This window comes from Pan troglodytes, chromosome 21 (genome assembly GCF_028858775.2).
Source record: "Pan troglodytes isolate AG18354 chromosome 21, NHGRI_mPanTro3-v2.0_pri, whole genome shotgun sequence".
NCBI lineage: Eukaryota > Metazoa > Chordata > Mammalia > Primates > Hominidae > Pan > Pan troglodytes.
Genome location: NC_072419.2, coordinates 20,249,997 through 20,273,898, shown reverse-complemented (window position 1 = coordinate 20,273,898; position 23,902 = coordinate 20,249,997). Strand labels below are relative to the sequence as shown.

The 23,902-nt window shown below is 38.7% G+C and overlaps 1 protein-coding gene across 2 annotated transcripts in view; it reads left to right on the top strand.

The window, feature by feature from the left end:
• The window catches only part of ESF1 (ESF1 nucleolar pre-rRNA processing protein homolog), a 70,209-nt gene that overhangs the window by 35,033 nt on the left and 11,274 nt on the right, over positions 1–23,902 (top strand). For both annotated transcript variants that reach the window (XR_010154250.1, XM_016937464.3), the window contains exons 10-11: positions 15,723–15,844; positions 21,084–21,171. Coding sequence is in view for 1 of the 2 variants with exons in the window: in XM_016937464.3 (XP_016792953.1) it covers positions 15,723–15,844; positions 21,084–21,171 (210 nt within the window). In the remaining variant the exon portion in view is untranslated. The remainder of the gene's footprint in view (positions 1–15,722; positions 15,845–21,083; positions 21,172–23,902) is intronic.

Here is a 23,902-nt window from a genome sequence, read left to right as displayed (position 1 = left end):
AAAATTAGCCAGGCATGGTGGCTCGTGCCTGTAGTCCGAGCTACCTGGGAGGCTGAGGCAGGAGAATCTCTTGAACCCGGCAAGTGGAGGTTGCAGTGAGCCGAGATCATGCCACTATACTCCAGCCTGGGTGACAGAGCAAGACTCCATCTCAAAAAAATTAAAAAATAAAAAAGACATATCCTTGCTCAATCTACCCATTCAGTGATGTGGAAAACTTTTATCTGTAAAATTATTTAGCATGACCTTGAAAACCTGACCCTGTGTATGCCCAAAGATAAGTAACCACTGAGTTCCCGTTGGTATTCGGAATGATGTGCTTTAGTAGTAAATTGAAGCATACACTTTGAAGGTATATGCTTTCCTAATAATTGGAAGTCTGGGCCAGGTGCGGTGGCCCACGCCTGTAATCCCAGCACTTTGGGAGGCCAAGGTGGGTGGATCACAACATGGTGAAACCCTGTTGCTACAAAAATACAAAAAAAAAAAAAAAAAACAAAATTAGCCAGGCATGATGGCAGGTGCCTGTAATCCAAGCTACTCGGGAGACTGAGGTGGGAGAATCGGTTGAACCCAGGAGGTGGAGGTTGCAGTGAGCTGAGATCACACTGTTGCACTCCAACCTGGGCAACAGAGCAAGACTCCATCTCAAAAAAAAAATAATAATAATTGGAAGTCTGTCTCTGTAGGACTTAATCAGACTTTTCCTAAGCATTGTCAGCTTAGAGCATCATAAAATATATTTTATTTTAGGATCCCATTGCTGTAAACAGGGGAATTTTAAAAATTTAATTCTTAGATGCATAATTTTGATCCAGAAGAATTACATTTTAAAATATCCTTTGAGGGGCTGGGCATGGTGGCTCACGCCTGTAATCCCAGCACTTTGGGAGGCCGAGGTGGGCGGATCACGAGGTCAGGAGATCGAGACCATCCTGGCTAACACGGTGAAACCCTGTCTCTACTAAAAAATACAAAAAAAATTAGCCGGCCTAGTGGCGGGTGCCTGTAGTCCCAGCTACTCAGGAGGCTGAGGCAGCAGAATGGCATGAACCTCGGAGCGGAGGTTGCAGTGAGCCAAGATCGCGCCACTGCACTCCAGCCTGGGGAACAGAGCAACACTCCATCTCAAAAAAAAAAAAAAAAAAAAAAAATATATATATATATATATATATATATCCTTTGAGGGAGGAAGGGGAAGTTTGCACTTATTGGATGCGTGTGCTGTATCAGGAACTATTGTAGATGCTTCACACACAATACTACATTAAGTTCTTCAAGGTGGTTAGTACCCCATTTGCAGGAGAGAAAAACTGAAGCATAGACTTGCTTAAGATCACAAAACTAGGAGACACAAGAACTGTCACAGATTTTTAGTAGATTCTGTCATCAGAGAACTGACAAGAATAGAAATAGAGCTTTATAAGGCAAGCTATGGAAAATGCAGTCATACCCTGTATAACGACATTTCAGTCAACAGTGGACTGCATACACAACAGTGGTCCCATAAGAGTTATAGTGCAGCTGAAAAGTTCTTATCAACTAGTGCTGTCATATTTTTGCACAACACATTGCCTTTTTTATGTTTAGATACACAAATACTACTATTGTGTTACAATTGTCTACAGCATTCAGTATAGTAACATGCTGTACAGGTTTGTAGCCTAGGAGCAATAGGTCATACCATGTAACCTAGGTGTGTAATAAGCTATAACATCTAGGTTTGTATAAGTATACTCTATTATGATGTTCACACAATGATAAAAAGGTCTTAACATTAGCCTAGGTGTGTGGTAAGCTATACACCATCTAGGTTTATGTAAGTATACTCTATTTTAATGTTTGCACAACAATAAAAATGCCTAACACATTTCTCAGAAAGTGTTCCATCATTAGCTGACATGTGACTATTGAAGTCCTAAATGTTAATATTATTTTGATTCTCTATTACCCTCATTCTACATTTTCTCTCTCTTTTTTTTTTTTCGAGACTGAGTCTCGCTCCATCGGCAGGCTGCAGTGCAGTGGTGCCATCTCGGCTCACTGCAACCTCCACCTCCCAGGTTCAAGCAGTTCTCCTGCCTCTGCCTCTGCCTCGCGAGTAGCTGGGACTACAGGCATGCACCACCACGCCCAGCTAATTTTTGTATTTTTAGTAGAGACGGGGTTTCACCGTGTTGGCCAGGGTGGTCTCTATCTCTTGACCTCGTGATCCGCCTGCCTCAGCCTCTCAAAATGCTAGGATTACAGACATAAGCCACCATGCCCAGCCCTGTTTTTTTTTGTTTTAATATACAACTCATTTTTCTCTGGTATACTCTTTCAAATACTGCGTAAAGGACACTGCCAATGAAGTAGCCAGTTAATTACAAATACAAAAGTTGAAAGAGTAAACCTTAAAGGATTACTCTGTTTCAAGGATTCCCAACCAGCATACCACCAGTGGATGACAAATTAGCCACAATCTTGATCCCTTTCATCCTTAGGCCCACCAGAGCCCCTAGGCTGTTTTCTTCTCTGGTTGCTTCCTCCGTTTTCTCTATCTTGCTGTACAAACATTGTCATTGTGTCTACCATGTAGGAAAATGGTTGGGAAGGTACTGCTTTCTTAGTAGTTATTTGGAAAGTCTTTTTAAAAGTAGAGGAATTATGGTTAACTTATATAAACTCACCCTAATAAATATGGAAGAAAATATTTAGATTGCAAGAAGAAAAATCAAGTTTGAATTTAGTTGTGACTGTTATAAATGTTTTTAAATATTGGAATGCTAGGGAAGTTGAAATGTTTATGATTTCTGTTTTTTATAACAAAGAAGTGTTTGAAATTGACTTAGAAATGCTGTTTAGGTTGTACCCCAGCCTCAGTATATCCTTCTATATTCATAGCTTCTGTGGACAGGAAACTCTTCCAGGGAAGAAAACGATTAGGCACCCTTGAATGTCAAGCCACCAGTTTACAGGTGGATTTTTCAAATGCAGTCTGTAGGGCCTGCTTATAATGAAATTTGGGATAGCATTAACAGTTTATTGTGATTACAGAAAGAGCATAGAGGCCTCAAAGTCAGAAAATTTAGGTTTAAGTTATCATTTTGATGGGGATTAACTGACAAAGAGGCAGGTGAAAGCTGTTTAGCACACAGTTGTCAAAGGGTAAACATTATTTTACTGTCTTTTTAAAAATGTTTATACTTCATTGTGGGGAAAAAGTCATAGATTAAAGAAATACTATGTGTGTATATATTTATATATTAAAGTGTGTATTTACAGTTTAAAGAAAAATAAAATGGGCTGGGCATGGTGGCTCACAACTGTAATCCCAACACTTTGGGAGGCCAAGACAGGCAGATCACTTGAGGCCAAGAGTTCAAGACCAGCCTGGCCAATATGCTGAAACCCCATCTCTAATAAAAATACAGAAGTTAGCCAGGCATGGTGGCACACACCTATAATCCCAGCTACTTGGGTGGCTGAGGCTTGAGAATCTCTTGAGCCCAGGAGGTGGAGGTTGCAGTGATCTGAGATCACATGCTACTACATTCCAGTCTGGGTGACAGAGCGAGACTCTGTGTCAAATAATAAAAATAAAATGAACACATATAGCCACAGACATTACCAGTGTCTGCAGTCCTCTGTGTGACTTCCCAGTTATGTATTAATCATTCTTTTTCTTTTCTATATAGTTTTACCGCAGATACATCTATTCCTAATAGTCTATTTTGTAGTTTTGTTAATTTTGAACTTTATAAAAGCATCCTCTGTGTATTCTTGTCATTTGCCTTTTTAAAAAGTAAACATTCTGGGCCAGGCATGGTGGCTCATGCCTGTAATCCCAGCACTTTGGGAGGCTGAGGTGGGCAGATCACCTGAGGTCAGGAGTTTGAGACCATCCTGGCCAACATGGTGAAACTCCGTCTTTACTAAAAAAATACAAGTTAGCTGGGTGTGGTGGCAGGTGCCTATAATCCCAGCTACTTGGAAGGCTGAGGCAGGAGAACCACTTGAACCCGGGAAGGGGAGGTTGCAGTGAGCCAAAATCTTACCGTTACACTCTAGCCTGGGCCACAGAGCGAGACTCCATCTCTAAAAAGTAAAAAATGAAATTAAACATTCTATTTTTGAGAGTTAGCCATATCCATATATGTGTATATGGTTCATTCATTTTCATGGCTACAGAGAATTCCATTGTATAACTTATCACAATGTATCTGTTCTATTGCTCATTATTATACTTTATTTCTGTTATGAAACAGTGCCTTTGTGAATATTCTTGGATGTATCACGAAGATACGCATGGAATTTCTTGGATACATGTAGAATTTCTTGGTTGTAACATGCTCATAATTACCTCTACTAGGTCATGTGTTTTCCCAAATGCTTGTGCCATCTTATACTCTCACCAGTAGTATGAGTTCCCATAGCTCTTTATCGTTACCTTTAACTGATATTATCAGGCTTTTTCATTTTTGCCATTTGAGTACATAAGTAATGGTGTCTCATGGTTTTAGTATGTGTATTCCCAGATATTGAGAGTTCCTACTGTATACCAGACTCTGTTCTTGTCATAGAGTATTGAACAGAATAGACAAAGGTCCAGGCCTTCAATGGGCTCTGCAGTCTATTGTGTGTGGCCTGGGGAGGGAGAGAAGTTAGTAAACAAATAGGCAAAATATATGCAATCTCAGGTGGTGATTAAAGCTTGTGGAAACAAAAGCCTAAAGCCTACATGGGGAATAGGAAGTTTATGGTTGGGAATGAGTAGCAATTTAAATTGGATAGTCAGGGAAGGCTTCACTGCTACAGTGACACTTCAACAAAGACCTAATGGAAATGACAGTAGTCACCATGTGTTATCCTGGGAAAGAGCATTTCAGGGAGAGGAAACAACACATGCAAACGCCCTGAGGGGGAAACATTACTGATGTGTCCAAGAATAATAAGGAGGCCAGTGTGGCTGGAACACAGTTAGCCAGGGTATGGAAAGCAGAAGATGAGGTCAGAGAGGCAGCCAAATCACAAAGGGTTTTCTACATCTCTGGGTGGACTTTAGCTTTCACCGTGTGTGAGATGGGAAATGGAGATGATGTGACCTGACTTCAGTTTTTAAAGAAATACTTAGGCATTTCCCTCGTTACTAATGAGGAGGAACAGTTTGTTTTTCCTCATATGTAGAATGTCTATTCATGTATTCTTTGTCTTATTGATTCTGATTCCTAGGAGTTCTTCATATATTCTGGGCTGGTCTTTTATCAGTAATGTGTTTTGCAGGTGTCTCTTCCTGGTTTGTGATTTTACTTTCTTTATAGTGTCTTTTGAAGAACAGAAGTGTGATATGGTCAAATTCATTAAACTTAACCTCTTTATTTTTAAGTATCTCTGGTGTACATAATTGGAGTAATCATAATCTATAGATTAAGACAGTCTCTCATCAATGGTCCGGCATGGGCCTCTTTTTATTGATTGGTTTGTTTGTTTGTTATAATGAATAAGTGAACCCACCACCCACTACGAAAGCTAGAACCTTGCAGTAACTTATATTTACCTGTTTGATCCTCCCCTGCCACTCCATACTTGAGGAAACCATTATCCAGATTTCAGTATTTATTTATTTACTTTCCACTGTATATAGTTTTTAAAAAATATTTAATTGACAAAGATTGAATATATTTAAGCTATACAGTGTGATGATTTAATATACATATTCATTGTGTAATGATTACTACGTGATATTAACACATCCATCACCACCCATTCTGTACGCTAGATCCCAGAACTTATTCATCTTGTGACTGAACATTCCTATTTTTTGACCATCTCCCTATTTTCCCCACCCTAAAGCCCTTGGCAAGCACTGTTTTACTCTCTGCTTCTGAGTTTGACTTTTTTAGATTCCACATGTAAATGGACTCTACTAGGTATTTATCTTTCTGTGTCTGCCTTCACCGAACATAATATGTTCTCTAGGATCATCTGTGTTGTCACAAATGGCAGGATTTTCTTTTTTGTGGCTGAATAATATTTTGTTGTATATATGTACCACTATTTCTTTATTAATTCATCTGTTGATGGACACTTAGGTTGTTTCCCTATCTTGGTTATTGCGAATAATGCTGCAATGAACATAGGGGTTCAGATGTCTCTTCAAGATACTGATTTCATTTCCTTTGGATATATACCCAGAAGTGGGATTGCTGGATCTTATGGTAGTTCTGTTTTTAAGTTTTTGAGGAACCTCCATGCTGTTTTCCATAATAGCTGTACCAATTTATAATCCCACCAACTGTGTACACACCCTCACCAGCATTTGTTATCTCTTGTCTTTTTTATAATACCCATCCTAGCAAGTGTGAGGTAATACCTCATCATGGTTTTGATTTGCATCTCTGATACTCGTGATGTTGAGCACCTTTTCATATACCTGTTGGCCATTTGTATGTCTTCTTTGGAACATTGTATATAGTTTTATATAACTTATAAATATTCTTAAGAGATAATGGGTACATAAAAAGGAATGAAGTGCTGATACATGCTACAACATAGATGAACCTTGAAAATACTATGCTAAGTGAAAGAAGATGGTCAAAAAGACCACATATTTTATCAAAAGTATCCAGAACAGGGAAATCTATAGAGACAGAAAGTAGGCTAGTGGTTGCCACAGGAGGGAGGGCGGGAACAGGGTTTCTTTTTGAAGAGATGAAAATGTTATAAAATTGTGGTGATATTTGCATGTAGCTGTGATATTAAAGTTGTTAACTTTGTTAATGTGGGAGGAAGTGTGGGTGTGTTTGGGATACTTTTAAATCATTTTGGGACTGATTTTTTTTTCACTTAACATTATATTGCTAAGATTTATTTTGTGTAGCTGTAGGTCATCCATTTAACTTCTATACTATAGTTTGTATATTCATACTCCTGTCACATTTCAGTTGTTCTTAGGTGTTACTATGATGAATCATGCCATTAGGAACATTTCTATGCATGTCCCCTAGTACACGTTTAAGTTTTTCTGGGTATTTGTGTTAGGAGTATAATTGCTGAGTCATAAGGTATATGAATGTTGAACTTTTTTTTTTTTTCTTTTTGAGACAGAGTCTCACTCTGTTGCCCAGGCTGGAGTGCAATGGCGTGATCTCAGCACTGCAACCTCCATCTCCTGGGTTCAAGCAATTCTCCTGCCTCAGCCTCCCAAGTAGCTGGGATTACAGTCACTCACCACCACGCCCGGCTAGTTTTTTTGTATTTTTAGTAGAGACAGGGTTTTGCCATGTTGGCCAGACTGATCTCGAACTCCCAAGTAGCTGGGATTACAGGCGTCCACCACCACACCCGGCTAATTTTTTGTATTTTTAGTAGAGAGAGGGTTTTGCCACATTGGCCACGCTGGTCTCGAGCTCCTGACCTCAGGTAATCCACCTGCATTGGCCTCCCAAAGTGCTGGGATTATAGGCATGAGTCACCACACCTGACCATGAATGTTGAACTTTATAAGGGTGGTGATATTACTTGACATTTCCACCAGCAGTACTTGATTTGCATTTCTCTTGTCATCAATGAGATTGAACATGTGTTTCCTTCTCCATGAAATACTAATAGATGGTTTTTGGCCATTTTTCTATTGTACTGTTTGTGCTTTTCCTGTTGGCTTTTAGCAGCTCTTTATTTACTTCTGATACTGATCCTTTGTCTTATATAAGACAGCAAATATCTTCTAATTTGTAATTCCTCTCTTCTCCCACTTTCTTCTGTCATCTAATGAACAAGAATACTTGATTTTAATATTGTCAGATTTATCTTTTATAGTTAATATTTGCTGTTTTATCTAAGAAACTCTTTTTTGTCCAGATGAGAAGAATGTTCCCTTTGATTTTTTACTAAAAGATGTAAGGTTTGGGACATTTAAGTCCTTGAGTTGTTTTTTTTAATATGAGGTAGGGACCTGATTTTATCTTGTGCCATATAGAAAATATTTTTTATCTTGTTCCATTTGTTGAATAATCTCTCCTTTCCTCTAGTAATCTGACATGTCACCTCTCATGTACCAGAGTTTCAGAACTGTGGGTTTGTTGCTTGGCTCTGTGTTTTACTGGTCAGTTGGTCTGCCTATCCCTAGACCAGTACCACACTTCAGAAAACTGGATGAAGAACATTAACGACCACCACATCTAGCCCACCTGTAGGCCAGTTTGTATGGGGGTTCTGTGAAGAAAATGAACTAAAATGCAAACCAAAAGCAACAATTGAAAGGACTATAGTATGCGGTATCCTTGGTGGAGAGCCAGGTTTCAGTTAGAACAAGATAAAGAAAATGTTCAGAGATATAATGAGATTCTGCTGATGATGTACTGTGAATTCCACAGAATTTAGTGATAGAGAGTTGGCAGGGAATGGGGCAGAAGAATTGATGTATTGTTACCTTCTGGGGATGAGAACATGGGATATTAGGGGGACAAGATGATTAGGGGCTTTTTGCAGTGACCAAAATGAATAGGGAGAAAAGGCATAAATAGATTATTCCTGGTGGGATGATTCCTGGGGGCAGATTGTGATAGTGAGGCTGTGAATATTGAGGATTAGGGAGGGAAGGGTATTGGCTTTTATCTTGAATGCACCAAGCCAGTCCCTGTCTTAGCCTCTTTCTGGGAAGGGGCAATTTTACTGTGAGCTCACAAGACTTCCTCTTGACTCCTGTGCAAGTCAGGAAGCCAGTGTGACTAAAGAACAAGTATTTTAATCCCTCAGGGCCCACTTTTGAATCCTGTCAGGAGAGATGTGGTCTTGCTCTACAGTGTTGTCTTGGGTACCTGGCTTTTAACATATTTTAGGTGTTCTAGAGTTGCACTCTGATGTAGGTCATTTTTTGCTTGTTAGCTTTAATCTTGCTTGGAATTAAATACCCAAAATACTGAAGATTATCATCTTTTGTTAGTCCTGAAAACTTTTCCACCATTTTCTCTTAGAATATTACATTTTCCCAATCTTCTCTGTTTTCTCCTTCTGGAAATCCTGTTTAATATGTGTAGTACATTCTAACTCTCAATCTGATAACTCATATTTTCCATCCCTTTGAATCTCTACAACATGCTGGGTAATTTCTTCACTTTTGTTTTTCAGTTCATTAATTCTTTCTTTACCTCTGTCTAGTGTGCTGTTTATTTTTTTTCTAGTCTTATCCTTTTGTTAGTCTGATCTTTTAATTTCTTCTTTTGTTTTTTAAAAGTGCTGATATATATTTTGTATCTGATAATTCCAATATTCATAGTCTTTATGGTTCTTATAGTTTGTTTCTGTGAAGTTTGATTGTGATCTCATTGTTCTTAAATCTTTCTTTACTTAAGGGAATTGCAGAAGCCTGTGTCAAAAGTACTTCTTTTAAAAAATATTTGCCAGATGCCTAAGGGCACTTCCAATCCAACACCAATTGAAGCTGAGTTTTTGGATTGGATTATTTTGGGCCACACAAGTAGTGTGAATTCCAGCCACAAACCCAGGGGTTTGTGGTTATAAATCTATGGGGGAAAAATGTATTTTTACTTCCCTCTTTCTGCCCATAACCAAAGCCCAAACAGGCATGTGTTCTCTCTGATTTGTGGGGGAAGGGACATCACCCACTGAGAGCACCCTTAAGCATCTTGGCTTAATGTAGTGGTCTCTGCTGGGACCTCCCACTGTGATCAGGCTTCAAACTCTGTGTACTGGCTTCTTGGCCAGCAACCCATTACAACCAAAGATCCATATAAGACCATAGCAGATCAGTGTTTGTCCCCAAGGAAAACTCCTTGCTTCTAATCTAGTTTAATATTTCTGTTTGAGCTTTCTTTTTTTTTTTTTTTGTTTGAACTTTCTTACTGTGACTGGATTCCAAGAAATTCCTTTTGTTTTCTTACATCTAAAAGTTTTCATTTATTTTTGACCTTGTCCATAAACATGTATAAAAATAACAATAGAACAAGTAGTTCTTCAGTCTTCTTTGCCGTAAGCTAATTAGCAGAATGACTTCACCAGACTTGGCCAGAATTTTAGTTTATCAGTACTAGGATAGCTTGATATTGTGTACATTGTGATTACAAACTACTTGAAAGACAAAGAAAACATACAAATAAAGTACAGGCAAATACAGGAAACAATAGCTCCCTAATGAGGCCCAAATGTTGTTTTGTATTTGAAGTTAGCTTTTAAGAATATTTGATTCTAAGAAGCAGGGGCAGCTTGATTTACAGTAAACTAAATATGATTGTAAGTGGAAGACATCATTTCAAGGGAGAGTAAAAGGCGATTTGGAAGAAGAGTATGATAAGCTCAAATTCAAGACAAATGTAAAGCAGTTTCTACCCAGTTAAATAGCTTTTAGACAATCAGCAACAAAAAAACATGTGTTCATTGATTACATACTTTGGGCATATTTTCTATGGATGCTTCCCTGAATGTTTTGGAAGATATAGAATTGAGGGTTATATAAGAAGCAATTGCCTATCTAAGCAGCTTCCTGTACCCTCATCCTTATTATCCTTATGACTGCGTTGTTTTCTGTATAACACTATTCTCATAGTGTTAAGTGCACCCAAAGAGTATTTGTTGACTCTGCCTGATTGGTCATTTTTGCTATTTACTATTGTTCACAAGGCTAGTTGTTATTTTACTTTTTAATTTTATGCATTGTTGTTCCTAGTCTGTAAGGTTGGGAACAAATTTGACTCATTTTTTTCTTTTATTTGCTCTTTTATTCAGCAGACATTTATAAGGTGCGTGCTGTATGTCACACCTTTCACTGGCCACTAGAGTTACCAGCAAGAGAAAAACAGGCTATGACCTTTGCCCTCATGGAGCTTGCAACCTATTAAGAGAGATACCCATTAATAATAATTTTTACAGTTGCACAAATGAATATATAATTCCAACTGTGACAAATGCTAGAGAATAAAAGACCATGGTACTGTAAGAGTTTAGGAGAGGCTGGGCACGGTGGCTCATGACCGTAATCCCAGCACTTTGGGAGGCTGAAGCAGGAGGATCATTTGAGCCCAGGAGTTCAAGACTAGCCTGGGCAACATAGTGAGACTTACGTCTCTACAAAAAGTAAAATAAATTAGCTGGGTATGGTGATGCACACCTGTGGTCCCACTACTCAGCAGGCTGAGATGGGAAGATTGCTTGAGCCTGGGACATCTAGGTTGCAGTGAGCTGTGATTGCACTACTGCACTCCAGCCTGGGCAACAGAGCAAGACCCTGTCGCCAAAAAAAAAAAAAAGTTTAGGAGAGAGGGATTTACAGAAGTTCATACAAGAAATTGTAAGATCCTGAACCAAGTTCAAAACACTTCAGATCTTCATATGTCTTATTCGAAAGATTGATCACTTGGCTTATCCAATATGCTTTAAGGATATCCTATGCACATAGTCACCCTACTTTACCAGGAAGGAAAAAATGGCCCTGGCAAAGATCCCGTTTACTTATCTGGACCAAATATCCTGTGACCCCTGTTATGTGAGTGAATGTGTCCTTCCTTCTCCCTACACCATTGGGGTGGAGAGTTTGAAGGAGTGTCTTTGATGACACTGTTCCTCAGGGCATGGCCAGTGGTTTTCCTCTAAAAAGCCTTATACTCGGTTCGGCCAAGTGTGGTGGCTCATGCCTGTAATCCTAGCACTTTGGGAAGCCGAGGTAGGCGGATCACCTGAGGTCAGGAGTTCAAGACCAGCCTGGCCAACATGGCGAACCCTGTCTCTACTAAAAACACAAAAAAAATTAGTCGGGCATGGTGGCGTGCGCCTGTAATCCTAGCTACTAGGGAGGCTGAGGCAGGAAAATTGCTTGCATCTGGGAGGCGGAGGTTGCAGTGAGCCGAGATTGCACCATTGCACTCCAGCCTGGGTGACAGAGCAAGACTCTGTCTCAAAAAAAAAGCCTTATACTCAGAGTGGATTCCAAATTTGAAGTTTTGGTGGCAGTGGTGGTGGCTGGTTAGATTTTAAAAGCTACTTTTGGAATTGAGTGTTACAGAGTCAGGTTTAAATAAAGAGTGCTAGTTTCAGCCTATATCAGAAATGTTTAAATATACATTTTGTTTTTATGACCAAAGCTGATTATAGTACCTAGTGGAGTTATTTTAAGTTGTTCATCTCCTGCCCTTTGAAGACTTTTCAGATATTTCAAATGAATAAGGTAGGCAGAATATATACTCTTATTTTTGTGTGTTTTGCAAGGATATTTAAAAATATTTTTATATGTATGCAAACTGCCAGAATAATTCTGAATGGATTGTGCTTAAATTATTATTGTCATAATTGAGTCATCTATGTTTGTGGTTGGCTCTGAAAGATGTTTTTGCCCCTTATTTGTAGGATTATTGATGTTATTTTTAACTAATTCAGAAGTCCTTGGATATGCACTTAAAATTTTTTAAACAAATTTGTGCAAAACTAAAAGCAGTTACAATGAAGTTGTTTTTCAGTCACATAGTGGCTGCTCTCAGAGGCTAAAACTGTCTCTGAAGAATGTTCTCGTACTTATGCCAAGAGGCTTCTGGGATGGGCATATTTTTAAGAACTTAGAACATAAACAGCTGTGATCTGTGGCAAGAGATTTAAATGACCTCATGATGACAACAAGAACAAAGCATTTTTTAAGTTATCGTGGTGTGTGAATTCATTGCAATGTGTTTCTTATGCTGCTATTTGGGTGTATTAAGTGAGAGCCAGGCAAAAAAAAAATTACAGACTGTATTAAACTGAAGATACTGTTTCCTTATTGTTGTAAACAAAGTACCAGAAAAATATTATTTCCTAAGAATAAACATTTCACGAATTATTTTAGAGTTATAGGTCCTTTTCTTTTTTGTTTTTAACCACATGAACCACTTGAGGATCAAGGCCATTTATTTCGATCCTAAAGTTTTGATTCATTTTCTGTTAGAGAGAATATGTTCCAAACATGAAAGATCAAACAGTTGGCTTGAAATAAGAATCCCTCCTTTAAGACAGATCAATTAAGTGTTTATTAAGTATTTACTATGTGTCTGGCACTATGCTAAATATTATGAAATACTAAAGAAGGTGACTTTAAGCTGCTTTTGGTCTAGTTAGAAGAAAGGACTGCTCAGATGAAACTTATAAATTGGGAAGACATATAATCAAGCACCAAGTAAAATACCATCACTTATGTGGTTCAAATATTGACATAGCCCTTTTTTTAGAAATGATTTTTAATGATTGTCTAGAACAGTGATTCTTAGCTAGAGGTAATTTTGCCCCCCAAGAGGATATTTGGCAATGTCTGGAGACATTTTTGATTATTACACCTGGGGTTACTAGCATCTAGTGGATAACCAGAGATATTGCTAAATAACTTCCAGTGCACAGGATAGCCCGTCACAACAAAGAATTATCTGGTCCAAAATAACAATAATACTGAAATTGAGAAAACATGATGTAGAACCTACAAATGTCAATGCTGTTAAGCTTCAAAGTTAGAGGAATGGACTTTCATCTTCCCCCAGGCTAGACCTCTTCAGCTCCTATAAATGTTCTTTACTTTAAGCTCTTGGATCATTACACAGAGATGATCTTTGGATAGTCATAAACCTCCTGAACATTGTATGCAAGTTTTTCCAGTACAGTGTTAGAGTCCATAACTTTTATCAAAATCTCATGCTATCCATCCCTCCAAAAAAGGTTGAGACACATCAACCCAGTCCTCTAGTCACCTAAGAGACAACAACATAGAACCCTCCTTAGCATCATGGTGATTCAGAAGTAGAGCTTGGATCAAAATCAGAAAATAACTTTTTTGGTGAAAAAATTTCTATATTAGTTTAGTATTTTGAAGTAATGCAATCTTAATGCATGAGGAAATTATAGTAGAATACTTCAAAGACTATTATTTAAACATCATGTAATAATACAACACTGTACATTTAAAATTTTAGACTGAACTGATTATGTGCTGACCTATGGGCAGAATACATAAATTATTTTGTTCTTTGAAATCAACTTGTTTTATCAGAATTTGCTGCTTTCTCTCAAATGAACATCCCAGTTTACATTTCTTAGGTGCTGTTTATCTGTTGAATCAGAGATCTAAACATGGTTTTATATTACACATTTCTCCTGAAAACTGTTTACTAAAGTGAATTATGTTTTTCTCATAAGAAACATTTTTGAATTGAGAATTGTGTTCTGATTTGGCATCCTGTAAGTTAGAGATCCTAACAGCAGTATGTCATAAAAACAAATCTGTGTTACCTTGGGTGTGCATGTAGGTTAACATTAATACTTTTCTAAGCTATAGATATTTGGAGATTAATTCTTGGGTTAAAAACCAAGGAAGGTCTTAGAGATCTGTTTCAGCTGTTTCAAACTGTTGGTTGAAGCTCAAGGCCCAAAAGCAGTGTTTTTAGTTGTTCTATATATTTTTACTTTTACCAAATGTTTTGAGGGGGGGAAATCAGTGCGCGTGGGAGGAAAGGGTTGCATACTTCTGATCTAAACCATTCATTTTGCAGATAAGGAACCAGTGGCCCAAAGTTTTAGATTTTATTCTTGGGCCATATATGTCTTCATTCTGTAGGTCAAACTAGCATTTTAGATGTATCTGATAATAGAAGAGAGGATGACCAGGAATTCAAAATTTAGCTGTGCAGCTTCCTACCTCCATGTTCTTAGACAAATTGCTAAATGTTCTCAGTCTGTATATACTCATCAACAAAAGAGAACTGTATCTAGTATCGTTTCTACTTTCTTAGAATTTAGAATGTATCTGAGAAGATGATCTGGTTTGATGATGTCTCATTTTTTTAAATGAATTTTGTGTCATCTAAATATTTAAAGATCAACCCAACTATGTCCTCTAAACACTACTACACAATAAAAAACATCTTTATTATCAAAGGGGACAGCACAGTATTTACATTTCCTTTACTTTGGCAATAACGAGGGTCTTTGTAAACGGATAGATCAGCCTTAGGGCTTTTTCTCCCACCTTGTTACCCCCTCTAGTTATTGCATAAGATACCTAGAAACGTGAATCAGGAACAGCAGACTATAGGAAGAAAGACGTTTTGAGATGAAATATAAGAGCAAATAGCAGCATTGAAAGAGCTAAACCATATGATGAAATGGAATCTGAACTTGGTGGTCCTTCTGATCTTTTCTATGTGGCCTCACAGAATGCTTGAGAAAAGATTGAGAATCCTTTGCTCATGGGATATTTCAACAAGGATTCCTTACTAAACAATTTTTGTTCAAAACCTGTAGTTTGCAGAGAACATAGGCTTTCACTTGGATGACAGAAGCAAGTGGGGATAATTAAAGACAAGAAAAGCCACTTGTCTTTTACTACAAAAATTAATTCGTATCCTGAGAAGAATTAGTTCAGAAGTTTTCTTAGCATCTGAAAACAAAAAAAGTTTAGAGAAATGAAGGCTGAGCCTAAATACAGTATTTTTCTTTAGTGGCTTGACCATGTATCAAGTTGCTAGGTTTGTTTGTTGGTTTGTTTTGATTTTGTTTGGTTAGGTTATTGTTGTTTGTTATTAGGAAATAACTTTTATAGAAGTTGGTCCTATGTCACTGTATGATATTGGGGTATTACAGATATTTACCATTGCGTGTTATCTTTGTTGTTCTATTAAATATGCATAAATTATATTTGTCTTTATAAATTATATGTTTAAGTGATTGCCAGACAATAAGACATTTTAAGCTAAACTATTTGGATTTTTCCTCAGGTCTTAAAGAAAGTGCAGAAGAGATGGTCAAAAACAAATTGGAAGGAAAGGATAAACTGACCCCTTGGGAACAATTTTTAGAGAAGAAGAAAGAGAAAAAAAGACTGAAAAGGAAACAGAAGGTATCAGTGATAATTATGACCAAATGTTTGTTGAATGCCAACCATATATCAGATAGTACCAGGTGCTTGGAATCCATTATCTCAAAATGTAACCACTCACTGAAGTAGGCCTTGTTATCATCCCAATTTTAAGAAAGAGGAAAGTGAGAATGCAGAAAGTTAAGTATTTTCAGCATGGCCACATAATGGTGTACAAAGCCTGGTCACAGTCCAGAGCCACTTCAACTGCTGCATTCTGACATTTTACGTTTACATGCCACCTACGTAAAACACATAGTTAATAATATAGATATAAGCAGTATGATTCTGTTCTGTGTTTCTGAGCGAAAGAGGTACATACGGACATTTTTCCTTGAGGATATACGCACATAGAGGTTTTTAACATGAGTGAAATTATGCCATACTTTCCATCTCTCAACCTGCATTTTCACCTTACAGTATTATCTTATGGCTCATCTGTCACCTTATTGTCATTAAATTCCTTTATCAAGAGTATTTCCTGGCTGGGTGCGGTGGCTTATGCCTGTAATCCCTGCACTTTGGGAGGCCAAGGCAGGTGGATCACCTGAGGTCAGGAGTTCAAGACCAGCTTGGCCAACATGGCGAAACCCTGTCTCTACTAAAAATGCAAAAATTAGGTGGGTGTGGTGGCGCCTATCTGTAATCCCAGCTACTTGGGAGGCTGAAGCAGGAGAATCGCTTGAACCCAGGAGGCAGAGGTAGAGTGAGTCAAGATCGCGCCACTGCACTCCAGCCTGGGCGACAGGGCAAGACTCTGTCTCAAAAACAAACAAATAATAAATAAGAGTATTTCCTCTGTGTTAATATGGTTTCTGTGGACAATATGATTTGACTCATGTTGTTCAGGGAATAACATCTTTTCCAGAGTTTTCCAGAGTCCTCAGTAATAGTACAGATCACTTAGGTTTTTGCCACTAAAAGTGCTCTTGTGACTGAAATGCAGCATTCTGGAAGTGGTGTGCCTTAGAGCGTTGTTACTGATAATGACAAAATTTTGCAGCTTGGGGAATCTTAAAATTATTAATTCTAGTCCAGCCCTGTTTTATAGTTGTAAAAAAAAGTTAGCTGATTAGTCTGAGGTTACATAGCATACCAGTGGCCAAGCTGAGACCAGAATCCACAGTTACTCAGACCAGTGTTCTTTCTTCTGTTCCCCACTATACTGTTTCTATACTGTGTGTTCTTATAATGCTTTTGGTACAGCTTTGACTTTTAGCGCTGTGACGGGTAGAGAGATGCAAAGCTGAATGATGCAGTGGAGTAATTTTTATACTTCTATTGTAGTCAGTGTTTGTGGAAATGGATAGTAAAATGGAGAAATTGGGTGTTTTGGGAAAAACTCTTTCAGACTGTGTTTTTCCTCTGCTGTCACACTACAACTATCAACACAGAAGAAGACTTCTGTGACCAAATGGATAGGGAGTTTTCTCCACACACTAACCAGTGGACACCGGCTGGGTGACCTCCAATTCCAACACTACCTGGAGATAGTGTCAGATCCCATATATTGGGGGCTCAGTCCCCAAGACTGCCTCCACCCTTTCAGACACCAGTCTGAAGTCTGGACATCCAGAACTTCTGACTGACTGGCTTCAAGTTGGGATTCCCACGACCCCCTCTTTAGGTTCAATTAATTTGCTGGAGTGGCCACAGACCTTAGGGAAACATTTACACACATTTGCTGGTTTATCATAAAGGATATTACAAAGGATACAGAGGAAATAGGGTAAGGTATGGGGGAAGGGGTGTGGAGCTTCCATGCCTCCCTGGGCGCTCCACCCTCCAGGAACCTCCATGTGTCCAGCTATCCAGAAGCTCTGTGAACTCGTTTCTCGGGTTTTTATGGAAGCTTCATGATGCCAGCATTCCTTCCCCACAGCTACAGGGCAGGACCCTCTCTGGGGAAGGTCTTAAGATGCACAATTAGAAAGGTGAGGGAAGAGTACAGTCCTGCCCTTAAGACCGAACACAAAAGACTATAGCAAGGGCTAAGGAACTTATGAGCCAGAAACCATGTATGAAAATAATATACATGTAACACCACGTGGGGTAAGAGCCCTGCTCCCATTGATGTGCTAACTAACTCTCTTCTTCCCTAGAACTCCTTTTCAAACTCAGTAGGCAGTAAAATATCTTTTTTTTTTTTTTTTTTTTGAGACAGAGTCTTGCTCTGTCGCCCAGGCTGGAGTCCAATGGCCCGATCTCGGCTCACTGCAAGCTCCACCTCCCGGGTTCACGCCATTCTCCTGCCTCAGCCTCCCGAGTAGCTGGGACTACAGGCGCCCGCCACCACACCCGGCTAATTTTGTTGTATTTTTAGTAGAGGCGGGGTTTCACCATGTTAGCCAGGATAGTCTCAATTTCCTGACCTTGTGATCTGCCCGCCTCGGCCTCCCAAAGTGAGTAAGATATCTTCTAAATGAAATAACTCCACAAGTGTTAAGCTATCAGTTTATTGGAGATGTCTCAAGTGGGCCCTCATGGGGTCAATAAAGTAGTCATTCTGAGAATTGTAGCAGCTATTCTGTTTGATTTTCATTTGCTGGGAGCTTCGAGTTTGTGCTTTTAGTTTTTCCATTCATTTGGGCTAAGTCTGGACTCGTTTGTCAGCAGCATTCAAAATACATTGTTGAGTGTCCAGGGTGTTCTAGACCCTACAGTACTCAGTACCGGACTTGACTCCAACAGATCCTTTCTGACTCCACAGGTTCTTTGTATATAGAAGAGTTTCAAGAATTTTCTTCAAGTTAAAAATATTTTTGCCCCTTTGTTCCTCAGTGGTTTCAATTTTGATACTGAAAAATTATTACTGAAGAAATGAATACCTGATATATGCCATGTTATTTAGTATTTTGATCTAGCTGTTGTTTAGATCTATAAAGCAGTTAAAGAAATGTGTTGAGTAGGTACATAGCAAATATTCTTCGTTAAAAGCATGTTACTGCTGAATCCATAAAATAGTTTGGTAAAAAAAAAAATTCTTAGACGTGCTTGTTCTGGCTGGGTGCGGTGGCTCATGCTTGTAAACCCAGCACTTTGGGAGGCCGAGGCAGGCGGATCACAAGGTCAGGAGATCAAGACCATCCTGGCTAACACAGTGAAACCCCGTCTCTACTAAAAATACAAAAAAATTAGCTGGGCGTGGTGGCGGGCACCTGTGGTCCCAGCTACTCGGGAGGCTGAGGCAGGAGAATGTCGTGAACCCGGGAGGTGGAGCGTGCAGTGAGCCGAGATCGTGCCATTGCACTCCAGCCTGGGCAACAGAGCGAGACTCCGTCTCAAAAAAAAAAAAAAAAAGAAGAAGCACTTGTTCTTGGCCAGGCGTGTTGGTTCACGCCTGTAATCCCAGCACTTTGGGAGGCTGAGGCAGGCGGATCACCTAAGGTCAGGAGTTCAAGACCAGCCTGCCCAACATGGTGAAACCCCATCTCTACTAAAAATACACAAAATTAGCCGGGTGTGGTGGCAGGCGCCTGTAATCCCAGCTACTTGGGAGGCTGGGGTAGGCGAATCGCTTGAACCTGGGAGTCAGAGGTTGCAGTGAACTGAGGTCACACCACTGCACTCCAGCCTGGGCAACAAGAGCAAAACTCTGTCTCAAAAAAAAAAAAAAAGCCAGAAGCACTTGTTTTTAAAAGGACATTAATGTCAAAATAAATATTCTTTAGGGCTTTAGTGATTCTTTTTGCATGCAGGATGTTTAACAATAATAGCATTCTAAATATTTTTGTTTAAATGACTTGAGATGTTTTAGATTGCTAGAGATAAATTCGGTCTGGTTAGCCTGATCTGAGTTCACATGTGTTCTATTTATTGTATAGATTTGATTGCTTTATTTAAATTTGCTAATTTAGTAAAAAGTCTGTTCAAATTAGATTAGGAAAAATTTAACCAACAGACTTACTTAAAAATAGCCTGACAGTTTTTAGGGGTGGCTTATAGATAAAACAAGATAATTGTTAAAATTGGGCGATGAGAACAGAGGGTTCATTACATTGTCCTACTTTTATGTATGTTTTAGATTTTCATAATAAAAATTATTTTCTTTAACCAACAAATAAATTGTTGTAACTAATAATTTAAGAGATAATTCACAGTGCACTACTTCAAGTAATTCAGTCGCTGTCATTTTTCAATTTTATGAGAGAAAATGCCACCTCCCATCACTGATCACCCATCTAAAAGTATTCTTCTCCTTCAAATGTCTGCATCACTTTGTCTCTCCTAACCCTTCCTATCTTGAATTATTTTTATTTATGTATTTGTCTATTTATGTGTTTATGTGTCTGATTTCCTTTAATAGATGGTAAAATTTTTGAGGGCAGAAACCATGTATCTGATAACTTCCATTTCTCCCAAAAGGCCTACATGGTTTCCTGCATTTATTAAGTATTCTATATTTTTTGTTTGTTTGTTTGTTTTGAGACGGACTCTCGCTCTGTCGCCAGACTGGAGTGCATTTGCGCCATCTTGGCTCACTGCAACCTCCGTCTCCTGGGTTCAAGCGATTCTCCTGCCTCGCCTGCCAAGTAGCTGGGATTAGAGGTGCCCGCCACCATGCCTGGCTAACTTTTGTATTTTTAGTAGAGACGGGGTTTCACCCTGTTGGCCAGGCTGGTCTCAAACTCCTGATCTCAAGTGATCTGCTCACCTCAGCTTCTCAAAGTGCTGGGATTACAGACATGAGTCACTGCACCCAGCCTCTATAATTATTTGTTGAACAAACAGAATAACTTAGGTGGGAGTTGTTTTATAAACTGGTCCATTTAAAAACTGGTTTACTTTTTTTATCTTTTTATTTATTTTTTTTTTTTTGAGATGGAGTCTTGCTCTGTTGCTCAGGCTGGAGTGCAGTGGCACGATCTCAGCTCACCACAACCTCTTCCTCCTGGGTTCAAGTGATTCTCCTGCCTCAGCCTCATGAGGAGCTGGGACTACAGGCATGCACCACCATGCCCAGCTAATTTTTTTGTATTTTTAGAAGAGATGGGGTTTCACTGTGTTGGCCAGGCTGGTCTCAAACTCCTGACCTCGTGATCCACCCACCTTGGCCTCCCAAAGTGCTCGGATTACAGGCGTGAGCCACCACGCTTGGCCACTGATTTACTTTTAGATTGAACTACTTGGTTTAAAAGAAATGCATACAGTTTTTCTTGGTATACATTTATTATAATTCTTGTAATAATGAAATTTTGTATTTTTATATTCAACTTTTAAGGCTCTTGCTGAAGAGGCCAGTGAAGAGGAACTTCCCTCTGATGTTGATTTGAATGACCCATACTTTGCTGAAGAAGTTAAACAAATAGGTAAGCCAGCTCATATCTGTAGTTTTCAACTGGAATCTAAAGAAAAAGGTGAGGTACATGGAAACAATATAAACTAATCATTCTTTTAAAATTGCTAGTATTTGTGTAGCTCCCTTAGTGACATAAGCAAGTCTGTCCTGTGGCATACAGCCATTAATCTGATTGGGAAGGGTCAACTTGTCCCTTCTACATACAAGGGATAATTTTAATATAGGAGGCTTTTGATAATGTGGTTAATAGTTTACTGGGGATTCCTTTCTGGGAAATATCCTTAGTGCCAGTCAGATCGACTCTATAAAAGAATGAGAGGAAATAGAAAGAGGAATAAATATTTTCTTGTGTGCTTTCACTGATTTTTAGTAGTGTAGCCATTCTAGGTCCCTCTCAGCAAAGTCTATCAAGAATTAAAAGTATGAAACGAATTTGTTTTTATGTGCATGTTGATATGTGTATAATTTTTAAAAATTTATGCATGAAATTTCGTATAAAAGCTTTTTCTGCTGAAATATACAAAAGCATCTGTGTTTCATTTTATCCCTTTTGTACTCATTATGCTTAATTATAGCTGAAAAGCCAGCTTTCCTTACTCCTCTTTTTCCTTGAATCCCTAAATTATCTGGTATCTGATTTCCTATATCCAGGGAGCCTTGTTTCCACCTCATATGCACTACTCATTCTTTCTTTCCTCCATTATGTGGAGGAAATGCGTATGTGTAAATGTGTTTGGTAAGGTTCAGGCCATACTTGGTAAGTCAGTACAGAAATCACTGTAAGGATTTACCATTTGTTCTCATGCATTTTGCCTTCCCCGATCATTATACCACACACAAGAACCCCAAAAGGCTTGCTCCTGGAGCAACTCCAAGCTGGCATTGTAAAGAGAAGGAGTTTATGAAGTTTCCCTGGTTTTTTCCCTTGTGACTAGTGGGCCAGAATAGTTCTCAACAGGAAAGTCAGAATTGCTCAAAATTACTTCCTGATTGTTACAGCTTTTTAGTACTGACATTTTATTGATGAGAAGGAAATTAAGATAAATAAAGTCTATTATAGAATGTGAGATTCTTGGGAATTGGACAGAGAAGTGGAAACTTAGCATATTTTGCTTTTTATCATACCTGAGTGGTCATTTCTAGAAGATGATGGATTTTAGCCTTATCCTCTGGTTTCAGGAAACCAACTTTATAATGGAGAAATGCTAAGCATTATAGTTTCCTTGTTCTCTATCCAAAATGTTTCCTTTGGCATGTGAAGTCTGGTCAAATTGCAGAACTCAGAATAGGATTCAAAGAATAAGTTAAATGGTTTGATGGCTTGGGGTAGCCAGTTTTTTGGAATCAACACATTTAAATTGAGAGTAAGCTTTCTCTAAAGTTATTATCAGAAATTCCAAAGAAAAAAGGTATAGATAAAATTTGCTTGCTTTTAATTTACTTTTGATTTCAGAATGTTCCCAGAGGGTAATTGTTTCTATCTGGGCTTTTCTGTTTTTGTGTGTGTGTTTTGCGGTGGGTTTTGTTTTGTTTTGAAAAAGCAAAACAGCAAGGCCAGAATTTTTTACATAAAATTTAGGACAGAAAGCTAGTGTCTTGCCATGTTTGTTTATTCATTCTATAATAACTGTTTTGATTGCCTACCAGGTGCTGAGCTCTCTGCTAGGCTAGAGATACAGTAGTGATAATACAAACAGGATTGCATCCCTCATGGAGTCTGGTTTAAAGAAAGACATGTTAGACAGATAAATAGTATGAGGGTATGGTAAATGTTTTAAAGGAAAGAAATAGAAGATATAACTGGACAGAAGTAGGAGATATGGGAGTTTACATTGGGTAGGCAAAGAAGGCTTCTCTGAGATGATGGCATTAGAGCTGAGACCTTTGGAATGAGGAGTCAGGCATGAAGAGCTGGGGGAAGAGCATTGCAAATGAGGGGAGAGTGGGTAGAAAGACTCCAAGGTGAGAATGCACTGTGTGGTGTTAAGAATTGAAAGACATCAGTGTGGCTGGAGCATCGTCGGAGAGGGAATTGGTATGAGGACAGGCTGGAGACTCAGTGGAAACTACCCCTGTAGGGCTTTGTTGTCCTGACAACAAATTTAGATTTTACTTTACTGATAGTGGAAAGCCCAAACAGTCTTTAAGCAAAGATGAGACATAATCTGGTATAGATTAACATATTACTCTGGTGCCTGTAAAGAGAACAGTTTGAGGACTGGTGAGGGCTGGAAGACCAGACTTTTGCCGAGCTCTAGACAAAAGATAATGGTTGTTTACCTGGCATGCCGCTCGTGGAATTGGATGGAGAAGAGAATGGAACTCTAGATATACTTTGGAAGTATACTTGCTAAATCAGGAAGAAATTTAGCATAACTTCTGTTTTTGGTTTGAGTCTATGGAAGAATGTTCTTCCATTTACTGAGTTAGGAAGAAATGTGGAAACAATAAGTTTGAGTGGGAAGCAAAGTAAATACGTCCATTTGTGGCATAATCACTTTGAGATGTCAATTAGATATACAAATGGAGGTGTTTGGTTGATATTGAGATATAAGTCTGAGAGATGAGCAGAGAAATCAGAGTACAAATATAGACTTAAGGATCAGTAGCATATAAATAGTACTTCAAACCATGGCAGTGCGAGTAGAGAGAGAGCAGTGATAAGAGAAGAGGATGCAGGATGGGCCCTAAGGTCAGGTGAAGTCCACATGAGGCACTGTTAATCTGTCATACTAGAGGAA